Below are 23,834 nucleotides of genomic sequence, written 5' to 3' on the forward strand. Positions count from 1 at the left end.
CAGAAGAACCAATGGTGTAGAATTTTGCAGCTTTTAACTTCTGCTCTCATCAATATCTAGGATTACTGGTTAACCAAAGCAAGTAAACAGTTTCGTTTTTAAATTTTAAAGCTTTAGGGACTTTTCTTGTAAATTGGCCATCCAATCTTTAAAAGAGATTAAACACTCAAAGCAACAATATCACTGCAGGTTGCTTTGGGGTTTTTTGCCCCTCTGAGGTATTTGCCATAGAGTGATTTACAACCTTACCTTTAACAACAGTAAGGGTTTTTGAACACAAATTTAGTAACAGGTATTTGGTAAAAAGCAGGATGTGTTTACCCGAATGCCTTCAATTATATGAGGGTTCTGGAGAAAATCTTGCATGCAGCTCGCATATGACCATGCAATCAGAATGTGGGTGTCTAACGCCATCTAGAGAACGTGCCTGCTAGTTATTGGTCATATCCATATTCTGGCCAGAACTCTTCCAATTGCAAATGCTCCATCGCACAAAGCGTTCCAGGGTGTTCGCGAGACATCAGTAGCACACAGAATGAGAACAGAAATTATGGAGCTTTTAATTTATGTAAAAAATGCATTTACCCACCAAAGCTGAAGAACATCTAGTACTTTTTTTTTGTGGAACACGTATGGTCTGAGTGAACTTTTTCAGCTGTCTGAACAAAGTAAAATAATATTAAACAGGCAAAGAGACCGTCAACTGTAACACATAGTTAACACACAGCCAAGGACATACTGGAAACATAAACAGGGTTGAGGGAGCAAAGGAAATGGCATTAACGATTTAAGTGCAGTAATGGTCCATATGGGAGGCAGGTCTTCTCAAGTCTCATGTCCCTTCTTCCTTCCCACTTCCTTTCTAAGGAACCAACTCAGGTACTGTATATTTTTCTCTACACATTTTTCATGCAAGCTTGGATGAAATATTTTAATGAAATACAAGTGGAAATATATTTCTTATCTCATAGGTTATTTGTTTAAAATGAAAAATGGAAGAAAAAAAAAACTGAGAATGTGAGAAAACATCTGGATTTGATTCAACAGAAGTAACACAAGTCCTCTATGAATAGTGTTTTTTTGAGGAAGCTACTACATTCATTTTCATAAACATCCGAGTCCATGTTTTTATAAAATGCCAATGACCTCACGTTAACATTGCGGTTTTTTTTTTTGTTGTTGTTGTTCTTGTTGTTGAATATCTGTGCCATGGAGAACAATACAGACAAATAATATCATAAGATACACATGTACAACAAATTACTGCATATCTACTAAAGACTGCATTAGGTAGGTAGGTCGACATTGAGGCTAGCTGCCATGATAGGGGAAAAGTTCCCCATTCTACCATTACCAAAGAGAACCAAGCTCATGTTCAAAGACTAAAAACAAAAAGAACACCAAAAACAACCCATAGGTTGCCACTGTGTGTAGGTTTGTCATTTACTGTTTGGCAAGTTCTTATCTGACCTCTTCAAAAATTCTTGTCTTCTCCCCATATGCTCAGTATATTCAACAACCTGTTGGATAGGACTTGTGCCTATAAATTAGATCTACTGTATATACAATGTAAATCCATCGAGTAGTTATGCTACAGTTAAGGAAAACCATAGTTGATGAGCCCAGAAGGAATAATTACCTGCATACACAGAAATGCTTGGAGGATACCTGGAGCCCCAGGCAATTTTAAACGGATTCATTTCAATTGAACTTCCAGCTCGTTAGGCTGCCAGCAGTTCTTCTGGGGAAAGCAAAATCCATCTTGGTCAAGATCTCTCCACTATCCAAGTTCTGCCCAGAGGTAGTAGAGATGGAGGCATGGGACTTCCTACGAGGTTGTGCCCAGGTTTGATCTAAAATATATTCTGTAGCTTTAAGTACGCCATGTCAATATATATATATGCATATGTCTGTGTGTAATTAAATATTTCTTTAAAAGGCCTCCTGATGCTCTCCTACTGTCCACGTTCAGTTGTCCTCCTCGCAACAGCCTCGGGAACTACTTCCTTGAGTACTGCATGTCCCTACCATCTTCGGAATTTCACTCCGCAATCCTCTCCTGCCTCTTGCTTCACCCTTTGGCACCTTGGACTGAATGACGGATGACGGAGGTGTGGCGGGCGGGCTCAACTACGGAAAAACGGTCTGTGAGGCCAAAGGTCACGGCTGCGGCGTCCCTAGGCGGTGGCGTCCCTCTCTGCCGCGGCGTCCCCGCCGTCGTCGGCCTTGTGGCGCTTGGGCTCGGGTGGCTCGGCCAGCTCGCCGCTCATCCGCTTGGTGGGCAGCGAGGCGGAGGCCGAGGCGTGGGTGGCCAGCATGTGGAGGGGACTCGCTAGTGCACGACGACAGGACACAAGCAAAGGGAAAGCTCACACCACATGCTAGCGCTCGACGGGCAGTTTCGTAAGACACTTCGGAATTTGAAAGCTGGGACGCGGCGGATCGCTTACCCGTGGATGTGGATCCTTGGATTGCAGCCACCACATGGGTGCCATTTTGTGTTATGGCCTTCACAGGGAGCTGGTGCTGACCCAGCGGCGCTTGCTGCACTATTGTGACCGTCTGTATGGGCGTGGCTTGGGATGTCTGAAGGATACGACTGGCTCCACCTATAGAGGTCGTCGTGATGGTGGTGGGCATGGCTTCGACTTTCACTGGACACAGAAGGAGGAGGGTGGGAGGTGTGACTCAGGTCCCTATGACTTACCGCTTGCCGTTTCGCACCCGCACTCCTCACCTTTGACTTCTTGGTGGTCGCCGTTCTCCTGCGGGTCCGCCTGGCCGTCGGCCGGCGCAGCGAAGCCCGCCACGGCAGCGACGGAAACGGTGGGGATCTGGTGCACAACGTGGACTGTCTGCACGACGGGCTGCTGGCCGGCGGAGGTGGTGGTGGCAGGCGCCGTGGTAACGGCGTACGTCATGGGTTTCAGCGTCTGAGGGAGCTGCCTCTGTACGGCAATCAGCACTGGCTGGCTGGTGACTGGCGAGCCTGCCAGAAAACGGACCACGGTGAGAGCCGAGTGACAGACACGAGGGCAACTTGGTACCTCTCAAAAATGTTCCAATAGGGCTGGACGATCATTTTTTTGTTAATCGTTATCATAATTTTGGCCTAGTGCATTTCAGATTTAGTGCAAATGACCTCTGCAAGAAACTTAATTTTTTTTTTCTTGGCTGCTTCAAGTATCCTGACCAATCTCTGATGTAGAAACAGTGTGATCTCTGACCATGTTTATGAAACATGACCTTCTCATGATCCAACAAATTTGTTTAAAAGAACACAGCAACAGAATCATAATATGGTACTCTTCATCTTTCAATTAATACTTTTGTTTTGCTGAGACTTTCCACAAGTCTGGCCTTGAAATCTATACTATGATTATTATAAGAAGTGGCAGTGAGCCCTAAACAAACCTGGTGTGTTCTGCGCGAAACGCGCCTCCTGGATGACGGCTAGTTTCGGCTGAACGGTGGCAGCTGGAGCGGGGGCAGGAATGGGCTCTGGATCGGCCGGAACGGGTGAGCCTTCCCGCGACAGGCTGTCCGGAGTCTGCACGCCGCTGGAGTGGGCGGACAGCACCCCCGTGTGGTTAGGAGAAGCGGGGGCACTCCTGGGCGGGACAAGGTCGGAAAGACAGGACATGAGACACCTGCAGCGAGTGCAACGGTGAGAACACCGTCGCGGCCAGCAGCCGGTCACCTGGAGGACAAGGGCCCAAGGGGCGTCCTGAAGCAGGGCACACCACGCGGCCGGCGCTTGCGGAAGGCCTGGTCGATGAGCTTGCTCTCCGTGGAGGGGTCTATCCTCCAGAAGGAGCCCTTGCCTGGCTCCTCTTGAGATCTCGGCACTTTGATGAAGTAACGGTTTAAGGACAGATTGTGGCGAATAGAATTCTGAAATGGGGGGGGGGGGGGGGACATCACAGGAAGGACATTTTGATCCTGCACACTGAACAATATTATAAAATAATAATAATAATAATTAAAAAAAAACCTCTTTACATGTGTTTATGCGTGTCTGAAATTCAAATCTGACAGATGTTTGAAATGGTAATTGATGTTTTAAAAGTAAATAAATACTAACCTGCCAGCCCTTGTCTGCTGTTCTGTAGTATGGGTAGTTCTTGGTGATGTGGGTGTATATACCATTCAAAGTGAGTTGTTTATCTGGGGCCATGGTAATTGCTTGAACAATCAGTTGTGCATAAGAATATGGTGGTTTGGAATCATCCTATTGGAAGCACAAAGAAAAAAGAATGTTTAGCAAACCCCAAAATACATTTATTTTTAATATATTAAGAGTGTTCAGCAATCTTTATTCCTGATAATATTTTTTTAATTAAAACATAGTAGAGTCTTTAATTTCGTTAAAGCAGGAGTAATTCAGAAAAATTTACTTTAATTAAGACTTGAATTGTCAAGACTGGCAAGGAGGTCTTGGAAAAACCATCAATCATGCGGCAGGTCTGATTCCGCACAATGCTCTAATGCAGAAAGGGGAGGCCCCACTCCACGTCCTCATACACAGAGTCACGTCAGATGGTAAACTGCTTTGTATTCCTCGTTGAAACTAGGGATGCTTTTGCAAATTCACATTAATATTCATCTGATGTCATAAAAATCCCGAGACTTCTGCATAATGCAGAACAATTACAAAATTTGCAAAAACTACAATCAAGAGTCCAAAACACTACATGGTTACTTTGATCAATTTCACCATATAGGAATACTTTAAAATCAACATCAGAGTGCTAGTTACCAAAGCCAAACAATATAAGTCATGTGGTTCAGTAAAATCTAGACCCACTCTTCCTGTTCAAGGTTCCACCTGTCTAAACGGCCTCTGAATTATGACAGAGCGAATGCACACGCAACACTGTGATAAATGTCAATCATTTGTTAAGATCATGCAAACAGTCACAAAAACAACTCGTCTCCTATCATTCCTCTTCAACCGCACCAACTTTCCCCTGCATTGCAGCATATATGTTTGTATTTTTTAAATTACTCCAAAGGAGGGAGTTGGATTTAGTGGTCTACGTTTTGTTGTGTGCGCGATTGTCTTAATATTTACTGCTGCATAACTGCACTACGCAGAAGCGATTACAGCTTATGGTCTGACGCTGCACAACACAAGTACCAGTGCGGCAGACAACCGCTCGAGAGTCCGCCAAGTCAAACACCTTCAGATTTGTTTTTGGGGGGGGTTTTTTTGGTTTTTTTTTTTAAAAACACCTTTGGTGAAAACAAAACTCCTCACTCGTTTTGATAGCAAAACTGCGATAAGGACGGAGGCGTAGGACGTCGTACCTTTGGACTGTCCCCGCCAGAGGCTTCTTTATCATTTTCAGACTGGGAGTTGTCGCCAATGAGCTCGGCTGCAAGGCCGCGGCCCACCCTGTAGCTGGACAGCCCTGCCCCCCGAGGACTGGAGGGACATGAGTTGGCAGCGCTGCAAAGAGACAATGAAGAGAAGCCACAGTTTTAAAATGTTAAGGTAAAAAAACAACAAACAAAAAATGGCTTTGTGCACAGCTAGAGAGAGGGAGCCCTGCCAACAAGAAATCTGGACCAGAACAATCAAAGAAATTAATCAAGCAAATAGTCATATCCCGAAATACTGCCACTTTGAAAATCATATGGATGGCTTTAAAGGTACTCCCAACAAGGTACTCTGGGGGGTTAACGGGCACAATTCCAGTTTTCACGTACAAGCTTACACCCATTTAAGAACTTCCCATTTCCGGAGACAGAGGTACACTTTTTATGTGGAACATCGGATAAATTCAACGCGGCATATCCGCCTTCTCCAGTCCTGCTTTTAGTCTTCAGCATCAACATGCTATGTGGAAGCACTACTGAAATATTATAATCCAATTTTTTTCCAGTGACTTTTTCCACCTTCTGACCCTGAACTGCTCCTTGATTAACAGGACAGATCAAAAGGACTCTGACAGTATTTTCCGGAAGGCTTTGGGATTCATCCCACTCTGATCAGCCACAGTCATCTCAATTAAGACATGCTGGCCATGCCTAGAGCAGAACACCAGGCTCCGCCAGTTTTCCCAGACAAAGCCAGGATGCTACAGCTAATGGGCTGCTCCCATATTTTTCCCCACATTTTGCCTCCCTCTTCATTCTGGAGAAAACAGCAACAATTATGACATTTTCCCACTGACCGTCAACGATCTCTATTAGATGGAGATCTCTCTGCCTTCTCTTGTAGTAGAAACCTGGAGGTTTTTCCACTGCGTGTTCACGTCCCATTTTCAGTTCTTAAATGTGGCTCTTCAAATCCCTGATCGTCACTCATTGCATTTAGAGCACTTTATATGTTAGAAGGGCGCCATGACCTCAACCCTGTCCAGCAGGACTTCTGAAGTACCGTAACGGGGCCACCACTTCGCTGCTTTTGAGACACCTGACTGCGGTCAGAGCACATACCTCGGCTATTCATGGTACTTCTTTGCACAGCAGAGCGGGCAGATACAGGTAGGTTCCCGCAAAGCGATATTAATCTGTCGTCTGTATGCTAGTTCTGATTTCTGCATGTCACATATCTGCACTCCACCACTCGGGCGGGGGCCTTTGTTATAGTAAAAGCATTCTTCTGTTATGTGCTGTAGTAATTTCCTGCTACTGGGTTTTACCCTTAACCATGTGCTGATGTCACCAGCGAGACTACTGCGTTTATTTCTCAGATTGATGTGTAAGGAGGCTTCAGCCTCACCAACAGCCAGCTCGAAGAAAACAAAAGCAAAAGCTAAAATAAAGACTACCCATCTTGTGCTTCCACTGTGACTGCAAACAAACCATCCTGCCTAAGAAGAAACAGCTGCAAACCCAACTGTCTAAATACTGGGGGGATATACAAGCCATGCTAGAATTCCAGCAAATTCCTTAAATGCAAGAAAATGCTGGAGTACAGAGGCAGGGAGGGGAAAGTTGGAAACACGTTCCAGTTTCTCTTACTTCCTAAACTCTGAGACCTTGCTTGCAAGCTGTGGCGTTGCCAGGAGCATGTGTGTGTTGTGCCTCTGAGCACTCATGTGGTAGTTAATTCAGGTACCATTAACAGGCTTTTAAATAAGGAAGAAAGACTAATGGAAAAAGGTCTCATATCCAGGACTTTTACGGCACTGTGCCTTGTAAAAAACACCCCACTTACTTGGTGTGGGTAGCACCGGTATTTCCAAAAGATCCACAAAGGAGACATGTTTCCACATGACCGGTGCACCCGATATCACAACATTAAGGTGAAATACTACCAATAAACATTTTCGTTGAAGCACTATCCACCAAAGATAAGCTTTGCGATATTTTAAGTGACCCTACTGAACCTTTGATTGGTCATCTAATTAGAGATTTGCCTGCATTCTTTTTATTTTAATAATTTCCTTTTGCACAATCAACTGAATGTCGTAATTCACCACAAACATCCACAGAACACCAGAAGGTCAGGTCTGTCTAAACGTTCCCACCACACAAGTAGTAGTTTGTCCTTTGTTAGAGGGTCCATTTGTATACTGTAGCTTTCCACATATTTAATGTTGCAAAGCCAAGTATTACATTAAGACTACAGAAAAGATTTATTATGGAGCCCTAGTTAAGGGAAGAACAAAAGACAAAAAATAACAGGCCTAGTTTATGTTCTTAACGATTAACCTCAACCTTGCATGTTTTACAAGTCAGTATTTATAAATTAGTTAAAAACTGGTTTAGTGGAGTCTCAAGTCAATTCTCCCTCATTTAAATATTACAGGGGCTGTCTCGCCCTGCGAGTTAGATGGCCATCCCGTACTCCTGCACGAAGTCCAAAAGGACCAAAACCTTTAAAAGCGTGAGGAGACGATCAGACGCATTAGGCGGTGTTTGACACTGAAGAACATGACGCAACAAATGGAATATTAACATGTGGATTCACCTGATCGTGCCGGTGGGAGAAGGCAGGGGACTCATCAGGTGGGCAATGTTGTCTGGAATGTTAATGGTTAGCGGTGAGATCTGGGGTTGGACCGACTTCACAGGAGACTCCGGGGCGTTCCTCCTGTCTTTTTTGTTGTTTGACAGGGCGGTGAACGTGATCTTGATGTTTGTGCTGGGAAATCGGAACGTGCACCTTTAAAAAAAAGAGGAGGTCATTCATAGGCCATTGCGTCATTTGCACACTTTTTAAACTTTTAGCATGTACTGCGTTTCACTGACATTAGCTGAACCAAAAAAAAAAAAAAAAAAAGAATTGTTTTAATATAAAATAAGTTTAACTTTGTGTTACTGGGACACAAGCTAGCTGACTAGTAAACAAGGTACAGGCCTAAATGCCAACCAGTAACATAAACCATAAGGTATCTGTGGTTTATATATGGGCACCAGCATGACTAGGTTGCATAAGAGACTTTTTTTATTAACACAGACAGATATATTTGAACCTAAGCTACTCAACCCTAAGGCTCATCTTAAAGGAGACGTAAAGAACCCTTCATTCAATTTGTAATTAAACTATACACAGACATACAAACACAGATCATTGAGATAAAATGTTAATTTAATGGATCTGAATACGATAATATAATCTGGCACTGAGCCTCCCAAACCTGTAATACTATGCAGCCCAGAACAATGACGATAGGTTTGAAAGGTCAAAAAAAAAAAAAAAAAGTCTGCCCCCCTCGTTTCAAATTCATGACTGGTAAACTCAAAACAAGCGGTCCCACACCACAGCAACAACGTCATTTCAGTGAAGTCTTCAGTGTATTATGCAGTACTTGTAGACCACGAACATTTTACGTAAACTCTAACATTAAGATGCATGTGCATAATCATACAAGTATTGCGGTTTGGCAACGAACGGTTCACATATAATGGCACTCAATATCCTGTTTTTTACCCGAAAGAGCAAAGTTGACAACCGCTCCAGATCTACTACATATGCAGTGAACCATCACTCACTGACACACCTTTGAAGACACCATGGCTAAGGGACAGGATGTGACCCTTTTGCTAGAGCCAGTCTCCTTTTCACGACGAGCTTTAACCGTTTATAAGGCAACACAGGCGCACACGGACTCCATCGCAGCGTTAGACCTGAACTCAGGCTCGCACTGCAGGTTACACACGAAGCGCTGCTCCACGAGCAGGCAACACGAGCCCCGTGCTGCTTGTCACAATCAACACGTGCTACGTCGCAAAAACAAAACAAAAACCGCGACTAAGGACGTGCACTGGGGTTCGTTATTTAAAGTGCCGGGTAACGCTGATGCCCTTACACTCGGGGCAGCTGCAGAGGGGCAGCCCCTCGCCTCTGAAACACCCCGTCCACGAACACCCCGTTTTTGCCGAGGCACCGCAGGTAGAAGTCTCCGCCGCCGCCGGCTCCGTCCTCGGCCGCGGTGAAGATCTCCAGGTGCCGCCGCGAGATGAAGCTGGAGTGGCCCATGCTCACGTCCACGGAGCCCTGCGACGAGTTCCGGCCCACCGTCACCGAGCGCTTCTTCATCAGGTACTCGAACTCGCGGCCCTCCAGCCGGGCGACCGCCGACCCCGACGTCCCGCTCACCGCCATCTTTTTAGATCTCACTCTTTTTGACGCCGATTTGCTATTTAGAAAGGGAATTTGGTGATTGCTGTTATGAGTGGGCAACTAATTTCGAAATTTAGCCGTAAAGGGGGGAGGGGGGAATCAAATCGAAAGATAAACGGTAAACGCGGAGGAGCGTGCCAGCACGGGGACAGCGGCACCGACCCACCGCCGCAACAGAGAGAAAGAGAACGGGGTGAAACCTACCACACAAGCGCGGGGGGCGGGACACGCACGAGTGACAGCGCCACGGACCAATCGACATGAAGATGATGTTGTCGGACGTGGCCTTTCGCCGGTTCGAACCGGAACGGAGCGAGATTGTAATGTGCTGAGGTTGGTTGCGCGGTGATCTTGACACGCATGTAAATGGCGTGTTGGAGGAGACGGATTGGAGATATGGACTGTACGGTTTTTAAGACGTGTAGCTGTATATAAAATGCCTTCAACCCAAGCGCTGTTTTAGGGAGCGTCCGACAGTATTAAAAAATAATCGGGCGAACTGAATCTCGAATGTAGATGTGTAATGTCTCGAATTCATCTGTTGAGATGCAGTTTGCTGGAAGTAAATAATACTGTCAGTTAGGAAGATTCAGTTTGACAGTCCGGCTCTCTTGCAAGAGTCTGTCTGGCCAAAAGGTTTTCAGTGCAGTTTTTAAGCAAAAGACATTTATCCAGAGGTGGAAGCAAAGCTGAAGTTGGTCAGTTGTAGCTATTTTAGTCCTTTACCATCCCCAAAATGAACGCTACAGCTTTTTTGTTACAGGTGTAATGTCTGCATTGCTAATAAATTATACCTTCATTTTATATTTTACCACAAAAACTGACGTGATTCTGGACTTTTATAGCTGGGAAAAGCTATTTAAGGGGCTACTATTGTTAGTAAACAGTGACGTCACAGGCGGGTGTGGCAAAACATTATGAACAGCCAATAGGGACAGACGCCAATTAAAGAATTTCCGGCCTTGAATTCGCAATCCTGTTTAATGTGTCACATGATAAACTGTCCTGTTTCCCCGCACACCTCAGTCAAAGCGGACAATATATACATCACGCTGCGTCAGGTGTAGTCACGTTACAACCACAGCAAAAGCATGAAAAGTTCTAATCAGCATATATCGAAAAATACAAAACTGAAAGCAATAAATTTATGATGGGTTATTCGACACTTTGGTAATCTTTGCTGAGTTTTTTTTTAAAAATGTAGAGAGCATTAGTGGGAAAAATGACTGCTTTCATTTCGCTGACTAAAACTGCCCTACCATTACTACACTACGCCTAAGTGTTTATTATTTCTGTAGTTAAAGAAGCTGACATTCATTTTCATCCTTTCTCATCTTCAAAATTGATCCCCCACTTAAGTAGTATTGGCCATTAAAGTCCATATTCACATGAAATGCTGTACACTAGGAGCAGTCACATGCTTAATTAATCCTCAACAGTTTTTTAACCTTAAACCACAGAACTCTGTCTAGACATTTTAACAATTCCTAAGATCCCACTTGTGTTCCAGATCATTTTTTGATTTAACAGAATGCTCCCCTCGGCCCGATGACTTGAATATGTCTTTCTTCCGTGTTTCATGTATTGAGCACATGATTGCTATGCATACTATTATAATGCATTAAGCAAATAATTTGATTCAGTTAAACAGATTAACCCCCAATAAACAGAAAAAAAATATTGCACATACATGTAACATAAAATTGAAAAAAAAATTACTTCATATTTTTTCCCTTGCATTTGTCTCTGTAGTTACATGGGCTGTCTGGCATTTTGTGTATGTATGAAAAGTAAAACAAAACCTAACACTAATCATTTGTACATACATTGATATTATGAATGATGAACACGTACACTCATCACCCCTCTTACGTAATGATGGAGGCACTCCGTCCACTAGGGTAAGTTGTATTAGTGTACATAAGGACATCTGTATAGCCAACTTTACACTTAAAAAAACAGCACTCCCCTTGGAAGACCTTTTAAAAGTAACTGTTGTCTTTTCAAAAAAAAAAGTTTCCCTCCTCTCATTGCAACTGAATAAGTAGACCACAGTCAATGTGTGTCATCTCTCCAGAGTTTCTTTTAGGTAGAGGGTAGAAAAAAAACAAAAAACAAAAAACAAAAAACAAAAAAACAAACAACCAACCAACCACACCCACACACACACCCATACAGACACACACACAAAGTGAGCATACAGATCTGTCTCTCCTTTTGACCAGGAGGTCCCTGATATGGTTCGCCTCTCAGCCATGGCACAGGGTCATAAATGCAGAGTACAGTAGGTCCACTGACATTCTGCAAATATGTAGATGTCAGAAAGAAAATTATCGCAAATCCGGGGGATGGGGGGCTTTAGGGGGGTATCCGTGCTCAGATCTTCTCGTCAGTCATTTCCAAGAACTGGGCATATACGTCCCTCGAACACTCCCCTTTTTGGTTGAACAGGAACTTGTAGTAGCTGCCATCAGCACAAATGGCTGGGATAGGGAAGGAAAAGTGAACTCAGTAAACAAGTCACATGATCAAGACCACATTGTCTCATATAAATAAATACCACTCATTCAAGTCACATGATCAACAACACATTCTTTCCCATCTAAATAAGACTCGTTCATTTCCAGTCCATGCAATGCTTAGCAATATGTTCAAGTAAAAATGGAAATGGCTAGGGTTATTACCACCCCATTACTCAGAGCCAGAGCTAGGTTATTTTAGTTAATTCTCAACCAGATGTTCTAGAAATAACACACAGCTCCACTGCACCTATGACTGCGTTGGGCTCAGTTCCAAAGGCACAGACACAGGGAGAGCCAGACGGTACTTGGAACTTGGAGAAACTCCACTTGGAGCTGAAATACTTGGGAAGGAAACTGGCTGAGGCCAAACTATAACAAATAAAAAAAGACACAAATCAAAAACAAATAAGAATTTTTTTTTCCAGTAAAGAAAGAAAACTAGTCAAATGAAACATTTCTATCAAATGCCTTCGTTATTCCCTGTATAACCTTGACTGCTTGTTCCTTTTGGGGTCTTCTGCAGCAAATATGTGGACAGTACCATGGTCACTTGACACACAGATGAGAGATGCATCCTGGTTGAAATTAATGCTGAGAGGGGGGGGGGGGAAAGCTATTTAATATATGACCTACTATATACAGCAGTATTTTAACAGTATTAAGACCTGATTTGGGGTTACATATAACAGTTCAGTAATGGCAACAACTCACCAGTATATGTTTGCTGTTTGTGATCCCCGTCTTAACTCTTGAATCAGATGACCCGCTGATGTGTCAAATATTCTGATCAGAGTCCCCTGGACAGATGAAAGCTCAATTACCCACCCTATCTAAGCAACCATAAATATCTACACTGTTCACAAATATTTGTATTTTGTGGGAGAGTTTTTGGTCCTAGTTAAACCTGATATACTATATCTTTTTTTAAACTCAAATTTGTAACAACTCTGATTTCTTTGCTAAAAAAAAAAAAAAAAAAAAAAAGTATTTCTGACATGAGAGATGGCTTGTGGATTACTTCTAATAATACATTTTTGAATCAATGTAAAAGCACATCTCAAAGCCAAGGACATTGTACATAAGATATGATAAATAAATTCAGTGAATGCAGAGCTTTGAGAAGACATGTTCATTTGTTTCCAGTCACCAAACACATCCACTCAGCACTCACTTTTTCAGAAGCCGTGGCTATCCGCGTTCCCTGGAGGTTAAGGGCAATGCAGCACAAAGCTCCCTCATGGGCTGGAATGTCGACCGGGGGCCTCTCCGTGTTGGCCAGGTCTACTATCTGCACATGCCCAGAATGAGTGCCAGGAAACGCTAGCAATGAGTTGTTGCTGTTTGGACACAAGACGCACAGACCTGCAAACATACGGGAAGACTGCATCAATAATGTAAACACTGGCCATAAGAGGGCAAAATTAGGACTACTAAGAACACACAGGTATAAGCATTAAAGCTTTATTTGCTTTTCTGGCTAATATTTTAGAAAATATTCAATAATACACCAAAAAACAATTAAAAAAAGAACATTTCACACACAACATGATGACAATCATCATCAGTGAGGGACACCCTATCTGTGCAACTCTATACCTCATTCTCTTTGCTGCCCAACATACAATACTCACCTTTGGGATTGTAGCATGTTTCAAAGACATGCAGCTGGTGAGGGTTATGTGTAAAAGTAAAGACTTTGATCATTGAATCCAACACCACCACAATTCTGAAAACAGACAAAGATATTTGTTACGTTAATAATTTTGCACTGTCTTAATACATCTGGACATTCAACGTAATGTGTTCGTAAACACAAGCCTACAGAATGCAATAAAACTCTATGGTGTGCTTGTAAATCAGAATCTGTCCATAACCATGAGCGTGTGCTATTCCAGTATACTTGGACGTTTACAAACAATCTGAAAGAGCATCCTTGATAGTGCACCCTAATCTGAAATAGAAATAAGAAACAAAGGGTAACTAGCTACAGCTACACACGTAGCTAACACCAAGTGAGCTGTAGTTAAAACATGAGACTTCACCCTACATACTCAGTACTACTGAAGTCAATATAGAATTCGATCACAACAGAGAAAATCACACTAGACACAAAGTGATATCACTTCTGTTCATGTTGCTTAACACCAATTAATATTCACAGATAATGGAAAAAACAAGAGGTAGAAAGGTTTCATATAGAAGCCTTAGAGTAGAACAGACTTGGGCTGCATAATGTGCTGTTTGTTAATCATCATCACCATATTGACATCTGCAATATTGACATACTGGAAATGAGCCCTGTAAACAAATCACCAATCTCAGGCATTCCAGAAAAGCAATCCAAAGGAACATTCTAACTTGGAGCAAATATATTCACAATTAATGCCAGACAGACTTTAAACACATCACATCTAGGGTTCATTTTACAACTGCACTATGTATCTTTATTATTCTGGAAAAAAAATCTTGTTTTTTAACAAGGGACTTCAAAACCTTGAATACCTGTCTCGTCGTAGTTTAACTGCTTTGACTTCTGTGGAAAACTCAATCTCAATCACTGTTTTTTTCTTGAGATCATCCCAGATCATCACTTGGAAAAAAACATGGAAGACAACACACACACACACACACACACGTTGCTCTAACAACTTTAAATGCAACTACACGTGAACATGAAGTGTGCCCCAAGTCATTATTGTGTAATGCAAAATTACTGAACTGTTTGTTGCATCATACTGCAAGTCACTTTTCGATCATGATATGCAGCAATGTCACAATATTATTTTGCCATATTGTGAAACACTAAACAGAACATACCTTTATTAGGGGGATACTTGGGTTTCTTGCCTCCACCAACAAGTGCAAGGTAGTTGCATCGAAAAAGCATCTCCACATGGCCGACCCCTCCCTCAAGAAACTCTGAAAGTAAAAGACAATGCCTCAGCAACAAAGCCTACAATGAGATCCCTTTCACCAGATAATGATAAACCTGCCTGCTTCACACTGACTTCTGCAAAATAATGTATGGGCATTGAAAAATGTACCAGTCCAGGGATTACCAATTCCTTTGTTTATGTTACAGATAGATCTCTATAACTAGTTCACAGCACCAAAAATTATAACCACTACCACAAAACCAGAATGATGTCAACAAAACTGTGGTTAATATAAATTGTGGGAGAAAATATCTGCAAACATCCTGATGAACTGTCCTATGTGGGCCCTGAGAGGGGATATGTGTGTGTGTGTGTGTTTTTAAGTGTAGTATTAGAAGACACTCTGGAAAATCACATGTGCTGGGCTGCAGACTTAAATAATTAACTTCCTCTTACATCCTTCCTTAGCACTTTCTGGAGCAAAAGAGTAATTTATGCACTGCTTTATTTTACTGATGAAATGAACTACTACTAAAAATTTACATTACACAATAATAGGTTCTCTCTTATAACAGTCGATTACTAGTTAGGAGTTATTTTGGAGAACGGATGGGTCTCATGTATAGCACCAGTCACCTTGCTTTTCTTTCTCTTTAAGTGGATCTGTGTTGTACACTCTGAATCCATTTTCCATTCCACATGCAAAGCACCCTGCAAAGATATAAAAAATACACAGTTTCTTGTTTATAAATTGATGTGCTTAAAACACTCGTAGTCTAGTAGCTATCTGCACAGTCATTTTGTAAAACGACCACCAATCTAGCTAGGTTAGCTACCTAGGTAGCAAATTAGCTAATGTAGTACATCTCATGGCATTAGCCAACTAGCGTAGTAAACGACTGAAACGTTTTTTTATATACGTACTTTAATCCCCACTCACGTACTTTACACTAACATGATTGTTAGTTTGTTAATCGTGTGTGCCTCAAAATCTTGCTGTCCATATAGCGTTAGTGGGTCTGGCACAACCCTTGCCAGCTAGCTAGATACATAAACTAACCTACTCTAGCCAAGTACCATAGAAGTGTGACACTAAGTTAGCACGACCGTCACAAAAACACTACATGTAACTGTCTAACTATAACTAGAAGGTCAAATGCGTACTGCCGATCTCAATAGCTGGTTAACTATATTCCCAGCGGTAGCTAGAATTACGTTAGCTTACTAGCTAACTAGCAAAACATGTAAACACCACAGCTACCATGGTCTTGGTTGAACCCAGCGTAGAGAAGTCCGTTTCCGTGGGGATTGGATGGCAGTAAATTCATGGTGCGCGTAAAGTGTTTATCTTTCTAGCTAAATGGCTGCAACTACCCACTTGCGTTTAGCCAAAAGACACCATTCCTTTGGCTACCTTTCGAGGATGGCGTTTGACTTGCTAAGAGTTAGCCAGCTAGCGCTATATCCCCAGAGCCCTGGCAAAGAGCCGACGGTCCCTCCTTCCTCACTTACAGGAAATAGAAATCAACGAGAGCAACAGATCTGACCACCTGCATTTTACAAACGCAGGATAACTAAGAGTGATTTCTGTACTGATTTGAGTGGGCTTGTGTTTATGTAATTCGTCAGTTCTTTGCTCGGTTTCAGACATTGTGCGTGTGGCAGCAATTATTTTAGCCGTTCTTACTCTTGTATGAAGCATAATTCTAATCAGCTACCTACCAAGTTAGCAAGGTATCTACGTAGCATTTTGCAAGTATATAACATTACATTTAATTCACGTTTAAAACCGACCTTTAAAACGAACTTTTGTTGTAGCCCCAGTGGCCTAATGGATAAGGCACTGGCCTCCTAAGCCAGGGATTGTGGGTTCGAGTCCCATCTGGGGTGGGAGTGACATGTTTTCACATTATGAATCGTTGCTAATGAAACTAACGTTTGTTGTCTACAATTCTGCGTATACACTTCGCGATTGCTGTGGTGATTATGCCGCTGCAGAGGGTGAAAGATTTCTGTGGTCTTTGAGCATGTAATGTCATGTTCCTCAGCAACCGATCTGGTGTCTCCGTGACCAACGGCTACGAATATCCTCTGGCAGTGGCAATAATTTGACACCACATAAAACTGCAGTGATTGTTACTTCTATGTTGTTTTAAAGTCATTTGTCCTATCAAGAAATCACTGTCATCTCCAACTATGACTTTTCACGGCTATCGAGTGTTAACTGACATAGGGACGTTTTAAATTAAAGGTTTATTAGTAAAGGTTCATAAAACACCACTTCTACTGACTACTGATTAAGTAGGTAAACATAACACTGGCACTTGAACACAAAGCATACCTCTAAGATCTGTACATACAACCATTGGAAGATCATTCCACCACCTGGGTACCAGAATAGAGAAGAGCTTTGAATGCATGTCTGTTGAAGTTCTGTAAAGCCACAAGGACATGTACTAAACCTACTAATAAATCATATTATTATTTTTTCAGAAAATGATAAGGAAAGGCATTTTTTTTAATAGGAGGTTCCATGGTGTAATGGTTAGCACTCTGGACTCTGAATCCAGCGATCCGAGTTCAAATCTCGGTGGAACCTTTCTATTATTTCTCCAGTAAAAATATAGCCATATAGCCATATGTGTCCCATGTTTTTTTTTAACTGCAGACGTATTGAAAACGACCGTTTGTGTTTGTGCTTCTGCAAAACATTCTGGCGTGTCACCCATTTTCAATTACCCCGGAAGTTGTCTTCCAGTGCAGCATGGCGGGCACCATAACAGCACGCTGGTTACGTTATTCTCGAGCCGTCGCATTTTCACGCAGTAGTGAATTGTCACAGCTCTTCAAAAGCATAGACAGAAGTGTAATCAGATATGTTGGCACTACCCAGGAAAACAGGAACAAGCATACGGATATTTCACAGGCAAGTTTTGTCAGTAAGATAGCTAACGTTGCAGCGATGTTTACTGGTTATATGACTGTAAAATGTATCAAACTAGATTTAAAAACCTTGGTATAAAGTCACTCACTACCGCTCTTTTATTTTGATCTTAAATTTAACAGGTTGACCAAACTGCTGCCATTCCAGTCGGTACGCCGCATTTACAAAGTAACTTACTAGATACGACAACCATCAAATGCTTCATTTACGCAAATGTTAACTGTGTTGTTTTATTACAGATAAGCTGAAAATAACTTATAGCCGAAGCGGTGGGCCGGGCGGTCAACATGTAAACAAAGGTCGTATAATGAGGTTCAGGTCAGGGGTACTAGTGGAACTAGGGGACCAACAGGATCCATGGTGCCGGTAGATAAGCCTTGACACGGGATGTCTTATGTCTGTCTTGTCATAGTCAATTCAAAGGCAGCAGTCCGCTTCCATGTTCAGACGGCAGAATGGATACCAGAGGAAGTCAGAAATGAGATTCTCTTAAAAGTAAGCTGTTTTAAATACACTGTCGTCAACATATTGGAGAAAGCCTAGCTTTTTAATCAGGCTTCACCTACAGAAGCAAACACTAAATTATTATGCCTGCTCACACAAGTCCGAGTATTTCTAAAACCCAAATACAATGTAAAGCCCAGTGTTACTCAAAGCATGTTCTGAAAAGGCATAAAATACACAGAAACACTTGACTACTGTTTCCTGTTTTTTGAAAAATATTTATTAGGGTTTTTGGAGGCTTAAATGATCACCTGTGTTTAGGCCCAGTTAGAAGCAGCAAAGGGGCTTTAATAAGGTATGGATCAATGCGGGAATTATTCAAACGTCATTCTTTATCCAGTTAAATATTTATCCATATGTTTTCTGTTCCCTTCGCATTTGTAGAACAAAACTCGGATAAACAAAGCTGGAGAATTAATAGTGACCTCAGAGGTCAGCAGGAGCCAACACAAGAACCTGGAAGACTGTTTGCATAAAATCTCAGAGATGATCACGGAGGCAAGCCAGCGGCCAACTGAGCCGTCAGCGGACGATGTTGCCCTGAGGATTCAAAGGTGAGCCTGACAAAGACCAATCATGAATATCTTAGATAAAAGTCTTAAAGTTTAGTGTGTTTTGTATATGTTATCATTCATTTACCCATCTGTGTGTAGGTTAAAGAAAAGAAATCTGCAAAGGCTTAAAGAGAAGAAGATCCATTCAGCAACAAAGCGAGCACGACAAGCTGATTTTGACTGAATTAAGTTACTCATCTGGGAATTTTGAATGTCAGCTCAGATAGATTTCTTCTCTTTTTCTTAACTATACTCTGTACATTGTGACTTTGTGTTATTTGTAATATGTTGCATTTGTTCATGTGTTCATCTATTTTGAAAATGAATGGAATTTTTTCACTACAAACTGTAGTGCCTCTCTATGATATGTATTATATAAAACAGACAAATGCAGCAGTTTAAGATTTGAGTGTATCAGTTGATTTAAGGAATCAACCTGATTGATATTAATGTATATTATTCCTGTATATTATAATGTATATTATTCCTGTCATTGAATTGTCCCATTAATTACAAATAGTGGTGTCCTTTCAAATAGTAGGCTGATGCTTAATTCTGATGCAAAGTCTGAATAACATCTGTCAGACGTGTATGGGAGTTGCACAAAACACAGAAGTAACATAGAAGAATAGTGTATTTAATTTAGGATGTTTAAGGGGTCCACATAATAGTCTGGATGGCACTCTTCAACGGCTTTGTTCACATTACAAGCTTCATTATTCAGTTCTGATTTTTGCTCATCTGATTAATAATTAATAATTGCAAGTGCCCTGTATCTGAGATAATATAATCACACACACACACACACACACACATATATATATATATATGAGAACCAGGTTAGAACCTGGTCACGCCAAGCATGCATCAAAAGGACTTTTTTTACGCGTCGTTTAATTGTGTCAATAACTGTACACGTTCACTAGCAGTGATAAAAATAGCAGAGGATGGTTTCGATCCATCGACCTCTGGGTTATGGGCCCAGCACGCTTCCGCTGCGCCACTCTGCTATGACGACATACTTGTCTATATAATCATATAACTGTCTATATACGCGTATAAATGTCTGTCAATAACTGCAGATGTTCACTAGCAGGAGTAAAATAGCAGAGGATGGTTTCGATCCATCGACCTCTGGGTTATGGGCCCAGCACGCTTCCGCTGCGCCACTCTGCTATGATGAAATGTTTGATCTATTGTATCTGATAATACACAATATATGCTGCTTATTCTTAAATATTTCATCGCACGTCATATTGAGGATCGCAAAACGAGAGAGCTGGAGTTCATTCATAAGACCTCGTAACCATGGCCAAAGAGAAAAGACTTAAAAAAAAAAAACAACGACCACGAAGGGACTCGAACCCTCAATCTTCTGATCCGAAGTCAGACGCCTTATCCATTAGGCCACGCGGTCAATGTACAAGCACAATGAACACATATTGTACATATTCGAAATACAGTACATATTCTAAAGTACAGTTAAAGAAAGTGCATCTACACTAATATACAACTGCATTAGAATAAGTGGCATGTTTGAAAGTAAAGCGAGCTAGCTAGTTAGCCACATACGCTCGTGAATGTCCTTTCGCATACCACAGCGTACTAACTAACGCTACAGCGTTTTACACACTTCAAGTTGGCTTTTTTTTTTATTTTATTCACAGCACTGCGGCAAAAAAAACCAAACAAAAAAAAAACTAAATATGAACATTAGCAAGGTTATTCTTTTACTTACTATTAGGAACTTACTTTTTCCTTTTTACTTCACAGATGACCTAGTCCACTTCAATTTAGAACTTTCTCTGAAGAAAGCAGTTCTACTACAGGCCTATATCTTTAAGCATTATTTCCACTTCTGCATGTAATCAAAAATAAATGCAAAAACAACATACACTGGCAGAATTCCAGTCAAAAAAAAAAGCACAACCACAACAGCAACAACAAAAGCATCCTCTCAGTACTTATCAGCCAGTCTCTGAAGTAATGCAATGATGGTGTCTTGTTTGGATGAGATTAACTCCAACGCTGTTGACATTCTTCCCAGCGCTTCAGCCATACTGCCGAGCGTCCTTTCCTGGCGCCGCTCGCGTGCCTCCTTCTTGCGCTGTCGCTGCTCCTCCAGGTGCACGCGCTCTTCCTGAGAGGTGAGGAAGTTCCGGAGCAGGGCGGTGCGTTCCCCTGCCTGCCCCTGCTGCTGGGCAGCAATGCGAGAGGCCACAGAGCTGAGCTGTAGATGCCGCAGCCTCCGTTTCAGAGGCTGGCGCAGGACCCTGGAAGCTGGCTTTGAAGAAGCAGAGGGCAAGGGGTTATCACTGCTGCAAGTGGGACTCGTGCTTGGCTTCGGGGGCACACTACACAGCACCGGGGAGGTGACCAGTGTGGGAATCTGGGAAGGTGTGGTGAAGAGGCTGTTGGGGAGCAGACAGGGAGTGGTGACTGCAGCTACTGACACGGCCGTGTGCGGCTGCCTCTCCTCTGACCTCACCGCTGCCTTGGCTGTGGTTGCAAAACCGACAAGGGTAGCTGAAGCAGGACCTCGTTGATCAACCTTCGTCTTTCCTAACACTTTGTCCATCATCTGTCATGTGTTAAGCGCAGAAAAAGGACAAAGATCAAAAAGAGATCCTACAAGGTTTGCCTGACAGAAGATGCAACATTATCATATTAAAAATCATCATGATCATATCCTGAATGTAATGTATCTGCTAATTATCACACACCTCAAAATACTCCCATGAAGTCTTGGCCTGGCCTCCGCCCAACCTGCTGCGCTCTTTCACTCTCTTGTATGTGACAATAAGGTTGTTCCACTTGCGTCGGATCTTCTCCACGGGCAGCGAGTGGCCAAGGTTCTCCAGCTCACTCTGAACACTCTGGAAGAGACGGGAGCGCTCACGGGAACCGTACACGTCCCAGCATCGGTGCATGGCTTCAATCAGATGCACAATGGCACGGTGGGTGAACTCAGAAGAGGTGGACACTGCTTCGCTGTAGCCCCGAGCCCCAACGGGTTTCCTCACTTCTTCCCTGCCACCAACTGTGGAAGGTTTACATCAGAGACAAATGTTTCAGTGCTTCCGTGGCCTCATAACACTCGACTTAACAAGAATATACATTGCATGTGGTAGTGAATTGTTCTGGCATTATGTAGAATCAATAATAGAAAATAACAGACAACACTCTCACCATGGGGGACCTTGTCTCTAAATACTGGTGACAGTGGTACAGCACTGTTTATGCTGATGGGGTCTGTAATTCATGAGAAAACCAAACATTTAAGGTTTAATCTAAGATCTCATAGGGTGATGATTATTTCAAATTTTATATATATATAAACTTTTTTTTACGTACACAAGGTTTCCAGAGAAACAGTATGTTTTAGCCAGAGGTCCTGTTTCTCTGAAAACCTTGTGTACTTCACTGCAATTTACTACCTCAATATCTACTCTATAGCTAGTTATTTACTTCAGTTCACTCACAAAGTAAAAGAGTTGTCGGGTCCTTTGCTTGCTCGACCTGATGAGCCGCTAGTACAGAAGAAATGCTTGCAGTCGAGTCATTTATAGCTGGGGTATCATCGCAGGATGGTATAACACTTGAAGACGACTCAATCTTTAGCGATGCGTCCATGATTAAGCTACACTGGGGCTCAAATTATGCGTTTAAGCAATTTTACTAACGCGTTAAGAGCCAGTTAGTTCCGTGAAATGGTGGGATAACAACTACACACAAGCAGACGCGCTTAAGCTATAGTATTCGGGGATAATTTTACTTTGCTATAAATCACAACTATAAATCCTATACTTTCATATAAAACCCTATAAATGAGTTCTAGATGTTACAGGTTAATAAGAGACGGCGTTATACCATTTTTTGCCGTGTCTCGGACGTGTAGTTAATTGAGATCCAAAGAATAATGGCTGCACTCCTCACGATGTAACTGCGCAACTTCACTGCGTACATCTGCGACGTGATTGGTGGATTCTTGGTTGCGTAGCACGCAGGCCCTGCGCCTTTGCAGATGCATTGCGCAGACGTCAGCTATTGTATAGAGCCAAAGGTAAAGGCGAAGTCTGTGGTGCGCTTTATTCCTGAGTGAAGTCTGTGGTGCGCTTTATGAAGTCTGTGGTGCGCTTTATTCCTGAGTGAAGTCTGTGGTGCGCTTTATTCCTGAGTGAAGTCTGTGGTGCGCTTTATTCCTGAGTGAAGTCTGTGGTGCGCTTTATTCCTGAGTGAAGTCTGTGGTGTGCTTTATTTCTGAGTGAAGTCTGTGGTGCGCTTTATTCCTGAGTAAAGTCTGTGGTGCGCTTTATTCCTGAGTGAAGTCTGTGGTGCGCTTTATTCCTGAGTGAAGTCTGTGGTGCGCTTTATTCCTGAGTGAAATCTGTGGTGTGCTTTATTCCTGAGTGAAGTCTGTGGTGCGCTTTATTCCTGAGTGAAGTCTGTGGTGCGCTTTATTCCTGAGTGAAGTCTGGTGCGCTTTATTCCTGAGTGAAGTCTGTGGTGCGCTTTATTCCTGAGTGAAGTCTGTGGTGCGCTTTATGAAGTCTGTGGTGCGCTTTATTCCTGAGTGAAGTCTGTGGTGCGCTTTATTCCTGAGTGAAGTCTGTGGTGTGCTTTATTTCTGAGTGAAGTCTGTGGTGCGCTTTATTCCTGAGTAAAGTCTGTGGTGCGCTTTATTCCTGAGTGAAGTCTGTGGTGCGCTTTATTCCTGAGTGAAGTCTGTGGTGCGCTTTATTCCTGAGTGAAATCTGTGGTGTGCTTTATTCCTGAGTGAAGTCTGTGGTGCGCTTTATTCCTGAGTGAAGTCTGTGGTGCGCTTTATTCCTGAGTGAAGTCTGTGGTGCGCTT

General features: G+C 42.5%; 4 protein-coding genes and 5 non-coding genes across 9 annotated transcripts; 3 read left to right on the forward strand and 6 right to left on the reverse strand.

Annotated features, from left to right (window-relative positions):
* Positions 1-536: 536 nt before the first annotated feature.
* Positions 537-9,759, reverse strand: foxk2a (forkhead box K2a). The gene is made up of 9 exons (XM_035533568.2): positions 9,267-9,759; positions 7,925-8,119; positions 5,311-5,452; positions 4,085-4,231; positions 3,701-3,894; positions 3,415-3,611; positions 2,738-2,989; positions 2,451-2,654; positions 537-2,332 (listed from the first exon to the last, which is right to left on the reverse strand). The coding sequence occupies exons 1-9, from the start codon at positions 9,560-9,562 to the stop codon at positions 2,178-2,180; spliced, it is 1,782 nt and encodes a 593-aa protein (XP_035389461.1). The 5' UTR covers positions 9,563-9,759; the 3' UTR covers positions 537-2,177.
* A 783-nt stretch (positions 9,760-10,542) lies between these two features.
* Positions 10,543-16,479, reverse strand: wdr45b (WD repeat domain 45B). Its single transcript, XM_026999682.3, has 10 exons — positions 16,240-16,479; positions 15,615-15,689; positions 14,920-15,021; positions 14,605-14,692; positions 13,734-13,828; positions 13,274-13,464; positions 12,814-12,899; positions 12,592-12,693; positions 12,350-12,471; positions 10,543-12,063 (listed from the first exon to the last, which is right to left on the reverse strand). The coding sequence occupies exons 1-10, from the start codon at positions 16,304-16,306 to the stop codon at positions 11,957-11,959; spliced, it is 1,035 nt and encodes a 344-aa protein (XP_026855483.1). The 5' UTR covers positions 16,307-16,479; the 3' UTR covers positions 10,543-11,956.
* Positions 16,480-16,795: 316 nt separating this feature from the next.
* trnar-ccu (transfer RNA arginine (anticodon CCU)) lies at positions 16,796-16,868 on the forward strand. Its single transcript has one exon. It is a non-coding gene; the product is annotated as a tRNA-Arg (tRNA).
* Positions 16,869-17,505: 637 nt separating this feature from the next.
* trnaq-cug (transfer RNA glutamine (anticodon CUG)) lies at positions 17,506-17,577 on the forward strand. The gene has a single exon. It is a non-coding gene; the product is annotated as a tRNA-Gln (tRNA).
* Positions 17,578-17,727: 150 nt separating this feature from the next.
* On the forward strand, positions 17,728-20,685 carry mrpl58 (mitochondrial ribosomal protein L58). The gene is made up of 6 exons (XM_026999651.3): positions 17,728-17,904; positions 18,045-18,072; positions 18,162-18,221; positions 18,335-18,417; positions 18,811-18,980; positions 19,080-20,685. Exons 1-6 carry the CDS (start codon positions 17,743-17,745, stop codon positions 19,162-19,164), a joined length of 588 nt encoding a protein of 195 aa, XP_026855452.3. The 5' UTR covers positions 17,728-17,742; the 3' UTR covers positions 19,165-20,685.
* On the reverse strand, positions 19,919-19,990 carry trnam-cau (transfer RNA methionine (anticodon CAU)). The gene has a single exon. It is a non-coding gene; the product is annotated as a tRNA-Met (tRNA).
* Positions 20,085-20,156, reverse strand: trnam-cau (transfer RNA methionine (anticodon CAU)). Its single transcript has one exon. It is a non-coding gene; the product is annotated as a tRNA-Met (tRNA).
* trnar-ucg (transfer RNA arginine (anticodon UCG)) lies at positions 20,325-20,397 on the reverse strand. Its single transcript has one exon. It is a non-coding gene; the product is annotated as a tRNA-Arg (tRNA).
* On the reverse strand, positions 20,398-22,922 carry si:ch1073-357b18.4 (uncharacterized). Its single transcript, XM_026999661.3, has 4 exons — positions 22,463-22,922; positions 22,170-22,232; positions 21,704-22,020; positions 20,398-21,561 (listed from the first exon to the last, which is right to left on the reverse strand). The coding sequence occupies exons 1-4, from the start codon at positions 22,611-22,613 to the stop codon at positions 20,938-20,940; spliced, it is 1,155 nt and encodes a 384-aa protein (XP_026855462.2). The 5' UTR covers positions 22,614-22,922; the 3' UTR covers positions 20,398-20,937.
* Positions 22,923-23,834: the final 912 nt, after the last annotated feature.

Source organism: Electrophorus electricus, chromosome 15, assembly GCF_041902795.1.
Source record: "Electrophorus electricus isolate QZ-2024a chromosome 15, ASM4190279v1, whole genome shotgun sequence".
Lineage (NCBI taxonomy): Eukaryota > Metazoa > Chordata > Actinopteri > Gymnotiformes > Gymnotidae > Electrophorus > Electrophorus electricus.